General features: G+C 43.0%; 1 protein-coding gene across 1 annotated transcript; it reads right to left on the minus strand.

The window, feature by feature from the left end:
• Positions 1 to 2,430: 2,430 nt before the first annotated feature.
• On the minus strand, positions 2,431 to 5,558 carry LOC100930215 (CCR4-NOT transcription complex subunit 7-like). The gene is made up of 2 exons (XM_003774751.4): positions 4,405 to 5,558; positions 2,431 to 3,984 (listed from the first exon to the last, which is right to left on the minus strand). The coding sequence occupies exons 1-2, from the start codon at positions 5,415 to 5,417 to the stop codon at positions 3,924 to 3,926; spliced, it is 1,074 nt and encodes a 357-aa protein (XP_003774799.3). The 5' UTR covers positions 5,418 to 5,558; the 3' UTR covers positions 2,431 to 3,923.
• Positions 5,559 to 8,871: the final 3,313 nt, after the last annotated feature.

Here is an 8,871-nt window from a genome sequence, read left to right on the forward strand (position 1 = left end):
CACATGTGCAAAAATGTTTGTAGCAGCCCTTTTTGAAGGGGCAAGGAATTGGAAACTGAGTGGATGTCTATCAGTTGGGGAATGGCTGAATAAATTATGCTATATGAATCTAATGGAATATTATTGTTCTATAAGAAATGATGAGAAAATATAATTTCAAAAAAGCTTGGAAAAATGTAAATGAAGTGAGTAATACTAAGAGAACATTGTATAGACTTGTGATGGAGAAAGGCATTAGTATCTAGAAAGAGTGCCATGGGGACTGAATGTGGATCACAACATAGAATTTTCATCTTTTTTTAAAAAGTTGCTGTTTGCTTATTTTTAGTTTTTTCTCATTTTTTCCTTTTTGATCTGATTTTTCTTGTGCAACATGATAAATGTAGAAATATGTGTAGAAGAATTCCACATATTTAACAAAAAAGAGAGAAAATTGTAAATAGTAACACCAAGATTGTGTGATAATCAACTATGATGGACTTGGCTTTTTTCAGCACTGAATGAAATGATCCAAGGCAATTACTATATACTTATGATGGAAAGTATCCTCTACATTCAGTGAGAAAACTTTGGAAACTGAAAGCATAGTATTTTACCTTTTTTTAATTGTTGTTTGCTTGTTTTTTCTTTTGTGTTTTTTCCCTTTTGATCTGACTTTACTTGAACAACATAATTAATATGGAAATATGTTTAAAATATGTTTAATCTATACCAGATTGCTTTCTATCTAGGGGAGGAAGGAGGGGCAAGAGGGGGAGAAAAATTTGGAATACTAGGTTTTGCAAAGGTGAATGTTGAAAACTATCTTTGAATGTATTTGGAAAAATAAAATACTACAAATAAGAAATCCTTTACTGACAGAAAACTCTTGGTTTGCAGAGGGGAAGCGTCTTAATTAAAGTCACACAGCTAGTAAGTAGCATGTGCTCACTAGGAAGTAGTAAGACTTTCAGACAGAGAAGACTAGCAATCTTCTGCTCTGGTGTGAACCAGCTCATTCACAGAATTGCAGTGGTGACTTTTGCTTTTAGGCAATAGTCCACCAAGTGTATCCTACAAGCAAGGGGGAGTGGAAAGAGCCTGAGATTCGGGGGACTTGGGGTTGAGACCTGGGGCTGCCACTTCCCTAGTGTTGTGATCTTGGACAAATCACCCCAGCCCTCTATACCTCATTTTTCTCCTCTCTAAAAGGGGCATATTAAAATAACTGTATGGACATGTATACATATATTGTATTTAACATATACTTTAACATATTTAACATGTATTGGTCAACCTGCCTTCTGGGAGAGGGAATGGGGGGAAGGAGGGAAAAAATTGGAACAAAAGGTGTTGCAATTGCCGATGCTGAAAAATTACCCACGCATATATCTTGTAAATAAAAAGCTATAATAATAATTTTAAAAAATAAAATAAAAGGGACATATTAATACCTGTCCCACCTATCTCAATGGGGTGTGTGTGTGTGCGTGTGTGTGTGTGTGTGTGTGTGTGTGTGTGTGTAAAAGAGGTAGGATGGGGAGGAGGGAGTTTAAGGGGATGTGAAAGTCCTTAAGAGGCAGAAACCACTATAAAGATGTCAGCAATTCTTCCTTGTGTCTGACCAAAAATCTTTCTTGATGTGCTCCACGTCCATGCTCTTCTCCTCAGTTCTTCCCCAAGGCCTCCCACTCTGTCCCAGTTGCTGAGGTCTGCCCTCCCCCAAGGAAGAAATCCCGGCCACCCACATCTTTCCATAAAGTACATTGTATGTTAGGATGCTCCCCTTTCTGGGTTCAGCAGTCAAACTGCTCAGTGTCCCCCTTATGGAACCTTTCTGCAGAAGGGGAGATCTGGCTGCCAGCTGTGTAGCAACTTGGGATAAGGGCTGGGGCAGAGCCGGCACAGGGGATTTCAGGCCGACACCAGGGTCCAGGAGTCAGAGCAATGAAAAAACAGTGGAGGGGAAAGTAGAGAAGGACAGAGGAGGAAGAAAAGAAAGGGAGGATGGAAAGGAGGGAAAGGTAGGAAGAAAACATGAGGAAGGAGGAGGGGGAAAGGAAATGAGGTGAAAGAAGAGGGAGAGGAGGGGAATGAGGAAGAGGAATCAGGAGAAAGAACAGAAAGGAAAAAGAAGACAGAAGGAGAAGCAGAACTCAGTGTTTAGGCTTGAAAAGCCCAGACCAGTCCTTCAGGTCACCTCCTACTGAGCCAGTGCTAGGGTATGCAAGGGGCATGAGGGTTTAGGCCAGGGGGACAGACTCCTACTGAACCCTGTCCTGGTGACCATCTCTGAGGACAGCTGGGGCAGCAGGAAACAGCCATACCCTGACTCCGATACACATGACCTCCCAGGGATGTACCCAACCACCTCAGGGGAAAACTTCCCAAGAAACACTAGACAAAGCAATCAATCAACAAACATTTATTAGGTCCTTACTGTGTGCCAAACACTGTGCTAAGCACTGGGTATACAATGAAAAGCAAAAAATACTATCCCTGCTCTCAAGGAGCTCACATTCTAACAGGGAAGAAAACTTGTAAGTAACTACATACGCACAATATATATATATATATATATATAGACAGATTAGGTGAAAGGCAATATGCGAGGGGAAGGCACTAGCAGCTGAGGGAGCTGGGAAAGGCCTCCTGCAGAAGATGTCCCTTGGCCTGAGCCTAGAAGGAAGCCAAAGGGTCTAAGAACAATACATTCATCAAATTCCTGCTCTGTACATGGCACTGGACTGGGCATTAGGAGTGATACCAGCTTCTCCTTTTCCACTCCTCTCTTCTTCCTGCCCTCATCAAGACCTTGCTATGGTTGCACTTTTACTCATTTTCCTGCTCTCCCCACAACTAACTCCCACTCTTCTTCCCACTCCATCACAGTGAAGGAGTTTGAATATTCCTTTCTCTCCTTTGCCATCTCTCACTACCACCAAACTCCTTTGAGGTTCATTCAATGAATATTTCCCAGTGAGTCAAGGTTCTAGCAAACTTAATGAGAAAAGAGTATTAAAAGATAAGGGAGACAAGCCCATCTGGAAAACAGATAATACTGATTGAAGTGCAGGTAACATATACATACACACTTGCCATCTATCATTTCTGGCTAGTATTTGATTACTAATGACCAAATTCTTCCTTCATGTGCTCTGGCCTGGTCACATAATCTGCTTGGCTAAGAAAGTACTTCACAGTTATTTCTGTCAATAGATAGAAAATATATGGCAAAAATATACACACAAAAATAAATAATCATTATAGTCCTTGGATAACTAAAATTATTCAAGTTCATTTAAGGGACTTTTTGTTGTTTTACAACAAGGCTCTGAATTACTTTTGTCTTTCTAGCAACTACAAAAGTACAATTTTATTTCTTCAAATTTAATTTGGTATAAAATATAACTAAGGTGACTTTGCTCTCTTTGGACTTTCTATTATGAAGCTGACTTGCAGAATCATCAAATTACATAGTAAACATTACTATTTTTAAAGGGTGGGACAGGAATGAGGAGAAAAAAGAAATGTTAGTAGAATTAAAAGGCAAAAGGGCAATAAAAGGAATGATGCTGTCAACAGAAGTTCAGGCTGATGCTCCTTGGATGCCAGCTCCCCGACAGAACTTGAAAAGCCAGTTACAAGGGACTTTGCTGAAGTGGGTAAAGCTAGATTAAAACATTTAGTCAATCACAGATCTAATACATATACCAATTCAAAACCAAGAACACTAAAGGTGTTTGGAAGATGAAACATCAGGAAAAGCAGTCACTAAATTCTCCTTTTCCTTCTTGGATTAGCTTAGCTGAGTCAACAATTTGCAGCACAGTGAACATGGGTCCAAAACAAGGGAATGCTGTGTAAAACTGGCAGATGATCAATTTTCAAGCAAACATCAAGGAAACTTCAACCTTCTACTGAAACAGGGGATCTGAGCAGATTCATTCTCCATAGGTGTAGAATTGAGGATCCTCACCCTCAAACGCTGGCACCTCTTGCATGCTGGAAGAGACAAAAATGAAACAAGGCATTAAATTACAGTCAGTGCTTGGTAATCTGGGAATTGGGAGGAAAGGAGGGGCAGGGACCAAACTAAGACCAACTAGATATAGTTACCAAAAGATTGAGTAAGATAGGAATTTTCCCCCTTGGCCACACATACTTGCTAACAGGTGGATTAATTAATACACTGCAAAATTCAAGCCGAAAACTCTTCTACCTTTCAGGATCTGTGGTAGGAAGGTAAGTTATAATTAGTATTGGAAGACAAAACAGAACAAGTTGAGAAAGTAGGGTTTAAAAAAAAAAAGGCTTGTATTGACCAAAGGATTTAACTGGAGATAAAAACCTGTAGAAAAAAAAAAAAAAAAAGCACGAGTTTAGATATTTTTTTTTTTAAATTAGCCCTGTTTTCTATTTCACCTCATGAATGCTTGCGGGTCTCCTCTCCATACTGAATCTCTGCTGTACTGAATATAATGGATGCCCTGGAAGCCTCTCGGGTAGTTGCTGTGGTAGGGGCCCGGGAAGCGATTCTGGAAGCCGGGGTGACCGTTGTTGTAGACGTGGGTAGCTCCCGAACCGAGGCCGTACAGGTAGCCAGAATACTTGGCATCATCGATGTGGTCTTCAAAGAACATTTCTCTCATTTTGAAAAAGGTCATACCTGTGAGTAGCGAATCGGACCCTGCCTGGTGCTGGGACCCTATGCGCTCCAGCTCCAGCTGAGTGGCCACTTCCTGCAGTCCACCCCTGAGGTTTTTGCAGCTCTTCATGAGGTACTTGATATCATAGATGACCGGAAAGAACAGTCGGAGAATCTCGAAAAAGTCGCGGGCTTCTTCGGGCAAAGGAGAGTTGGTGAGCATCTTGATGAAGTAGCCGAAGTCGTAGCCGCTGTGAAAGGATAGCCACTTGACCCCGTCACACAGCACCACTCCCGATGTCATCAGGAGCTCCGCAAAATACTGGGTCTCGATCCCCTCTTCTTCATGTTTCTTGAACTGGATCCCGGACATGGTCAGGAGCTCTATGGAATCCTGGGCGTACATATCTTCCTTCAGATTGAATTTAAAGTTGAATTGCCACGTGGAGGTTCCCGGGGGGCACTCTCCTTGCTCGTTCATGAACGTCAGCCCCAGCTGGATGATCTTCAGCCAGTCCACATTGCACCTCAGCAGTTGGTACTGGTAGTCGGCGTAGCTTCTGAATTCTCCGATAGGTCTCGCCACCACACCTGGGAACTCCGTATCCATAGCCACGTAATTGTATTTCTGGATAACGGGTCGCATTTTCTTCATCTCCTCGTCCAGGTTGCAAGCCCAAACTTCCCGGATCCGCGGGCTCTGCTCTGCACGGGCGGCTGGCATGGTGGGTTGAGGTGGAGCGCGCGGCGGAGAGCCGTCCGGCACTAGCGAGCTGCAGCAGCTTCTCATTGAGCCGAGTAAAGATTCGCCTCCCCAAATCCCTCTGTGGTCCGCCTTTACTTTGGTACCTGCGCCGGGGCCGCTGCGGTCGCGCTTCTCCGCCTCCTCAGTCGCCGCCTCCCGCTCACCATAGAGACAGCCTTCTGTGGCTGCGCCCCCCACCTTCCCTCCGTCCCTCCCCCTGTTCAGTCGTCCCCCCCCCAACGCCCCCAGCTGGCCGCCTGGGGAAGGAAGGGGGCACGGGAGCCGCGAGCCGCGTGGCGCTGCCCCTCCCCTCTCCCAAGTCCGAGTCCAGGGAGGGAGCTGCGCGGTGACGTCAGCCTGCCTGTGTACCGAGATTGTGATGGAGTTGCTGGCTATTATTATATGATATACCAGGAGACACGCGCGCGCGTTTCTAGGAGACCCCGGCAAAACGTCAGCCCCTTGTGAGGGAGGGGGGCGCTTTCGTTGCGCGGCCAGTGTCGCCGTCCCCCGCGCGCCGTGCCGCCGCGCTCGCTCCCCGCGGTCTGTCCCCCCCTCCTCCCCCCGCGGCTGCCCAGCTCCGGAGCCTTTTGGCTGAGATGGAGGGAAGGATGAATGAATGGATGGATAGAGAATGCCGACCAGCATCCAGTTAACCCCAAAATTACGTACGAGAAAGAATAAAGAGGAGGAGGAGGAGGAGGAAAAAGAGGAAAAGGAGGAGGAGGAGGAGACGTTGAGAGGAGGAAGGGAGGGAGGGAGGGGGGATTGCCTTTGGGAAACGGCAAAACTCTTTTAGTGACCCTTTTTAATTTCCATACGTGAAACCTAAAAAAGGTCCTTCTTATACAATTTTGTCCTGTAATGTCCAGCCTTAATCTGAGAGAATGAATGAACAAATGAAAGGATGAATGAAGCCTGCATTTATGAAGCACGTATTATGTGTGAAGCACTATGCTAAGAGGGAGGGGGGAGAGGCAGGGAGTACAGAAGTAAGAGCCCCTGCTCTTAAGGAGCTAATCTATAATGGGAAGAGAGCTAATGATCACTATTCCCCATCAATTAAAACATACTCAAATCACACTCCCTTTCAGGCTTGACAAGATTATTTCCCTAAATCCGAAGTGACAATCACAGTACCCAGCTCTTTCTGCACCCCTCCTCACACAGACCCAGAGGACATGGATGGGAAAGTACTCTGAGGAAGTTAAACCTCCCCCATAAGGGCTTGATCATGTCAATTATTAATCTTGATGGGGACATCACATCGCTGTGTGTTTCCTCAGGGAACCACTGACCAGGTTCTGCCACCTGCTGTACACCTGCTGCAGGGGCTGTACTGTTGCTAAGGTCAGGCTGGAAATCATGCCCCCATACCCCTGGGCTGCGCCACAGAGGCATGAATGAGATTGTGTAGGAAAAGCATTAGTAAACATTAAAGCACTGTGTAAATGTGAGCTGTGGGCGATAGGAGGGGGGGGGCAGGCTGAAAGAATAGGACAACATGGGGGAAAGATGCAAAATGTCTGATTTAGGCTAAAGGTAGCTGGCTGCCTTGCAGAGCACGGATGATCAATTTTCAAGTATATAATATCAGATGTGCTTGGCTCTTTTCAACAATGAGGTGATTTAGACCAATTCCAATAGACTTGGGATGGAGAGAGCCATCCACATCCAATGAGAGGACTATCGGGATAGAATGTGATTCACAACATAGTATTTTTATCTTTCTTATTGAAGTTGTTTGGATGCTTATTTTTTCTCTCTTTTTTTTCCTTTTGATGTGATTTTTCTTGTGCAGCATGATAAATGTGGAACTGTTTAGAAGAATTGCACATGTTTAGACTGTTTGCTGTCTAGTAGAAGGGAGGTGGGGAACACGGTTATGCCAGGCTGAGTGTTGAAAACTATCTTTGCATGTATTTTGGCAAATAAAAAAAACTGTTATAAAAAAAGACACCCCTCCAGGAAAATATCTCACTCCATTAAAAAAAAAAGGATTTGGAACATATCTTCAAAAATAAACAAATGTACAATAAAACATATAATATTTTACAACTGAAAAAAGTATATAGTATCAGGGATCCCTTTTTCTGTATGGGTTAGACTAGATGGCCACTGGACGCCTTTCCAAATCTCAGTTCTGGAATTCTTTTGTGAATACCTAGAGTACTGGGCTTTGGGACTGGGAAGAGCCTGCTTCCAGTTCCACCTCTGATACTTCCTAGCTGTGTCCAAGTCCCTTCACCTTTCTGAGGCTCAGTCCCTTCATCTGTAAAGTGGGCATAGCAACTGACTGACAGGGACATTGTTTATAAAGTTTAAAGTGACTGGAGCCAATGATGTCTGAAGACTTTCTGCTAGACAATATGTTGTTACCAAGCAGTGTTCTTTTTTTTTCTGAGGCAATTGGGTAAAGTGACCTACCCAGGGTCATACAGCTAGGAAGTGTTAAGTATCTGAGACCACATTTGAACTCAGGTCCTCCTGCCTTCAGGGTTAGTGTTCTATCCACTGTGCCACCTAGCAGTGTTCTTTCTAAAAAAAAAAATTCTTATTTTCAGTTCCAAATTCCTTCCCTTCTTCCACCCTTCCTTTACCTATCTTACCACCCTACCTTTACTGAGAAAGAAAAAATATGATACTCAAATATGCAAAATGTATTTATGCATTATCCAAGTTACCAAAAAAGTAGGAAAACTAAAAAGAAAAAAGTAGACTTTAATCTGCATTCTGAATCCCTTAGTGTTCTGTCTGGAGGTGGATATCATTTTTCATCTTGAGTCTTTGGAGTTGGGGTGTATCATTTTGTTGATCACAGTTTTTACGAAGTTTATTATGATTACCAAATTGTTACTGTGTCCATTATTCTCCTGATTTGCCTCAGTTCACTTATTACTTGTTCATCCATTCTCCAACTGATAGACATTGCCTCAGTTGCCACTTCTTTGCCACCACAAAAAGATATGCCATAAATATTTTTGCACATATGAATACATTTCCCTTTTCTTTGATTTCCTTGGAATACAGACCTAGTAGTGGTATTGCTGGGTCAAAAATTGTGCAGCTTTATAGCCCTCTGGTATAGTGTCAAATTGTTCTCTAGAATGGTTGGATCAGTTCAGAACTCTGCCAAAAATGCATTCGTACACCTATTTTCCAACATCCCCTTCGGTATTTTGCATTTTCCTTTTCTATCATCTTAGCTAATCTGACAAGTATTGTTTTAATTTACATTTCTCCAACCAATAGTGATTTAGAGCAGTTTTTCATATAACCATAAATGGTTTTAATTTCTTCATCTTCAAATAGTCTATTTATATCCTTTGATCATATATCAATTAAGGAATAACTTATATTCTTATAAATTTGACTCATTTCTTTATATATTTGAGAAAGGAGGCCTTTATTAGAGATACTTGTAAAAAGTGTTTCCCAGCTTTCTGATTTCCTTCTAACCTTGGCTGCATTGGCTTTGTAGTGCAAAACTATTTATTTT

Source organism: Sarcophilus harrisii, chromosome X, assembly GCF_902635505.1.
Source record: "Sarcophilus harrisii chromosome X, mSarHar1.11, whole genome shotgun sequence".
NCBI classification, from domain to species: domain Eukaryota; kingdom Metazoa; phylum Chordata; class Mammalia; order Dasyuromorphia; family Dasyuridae; genus Sarcophilus; species Sarcophilus harrisii.

Excerpts from the sequence above, each read along its gene's own strand:
- LOC100930215 (XM_003774751.4), bottom strand. The coding sequence starts at position 5,417 with ATGAGAAGCTGCTGCAGCTCGCTAGTGCCGGACGGCTCTCCGCCGCGC. Across the intron at positions 3,985-4,404 it reads GACCCGCAAGCATTCATGAG|CATGCAAGAGGTGCCAGCGT; the intron begins GTGAAATAGAAA and ends TGTCTCTTCCAG.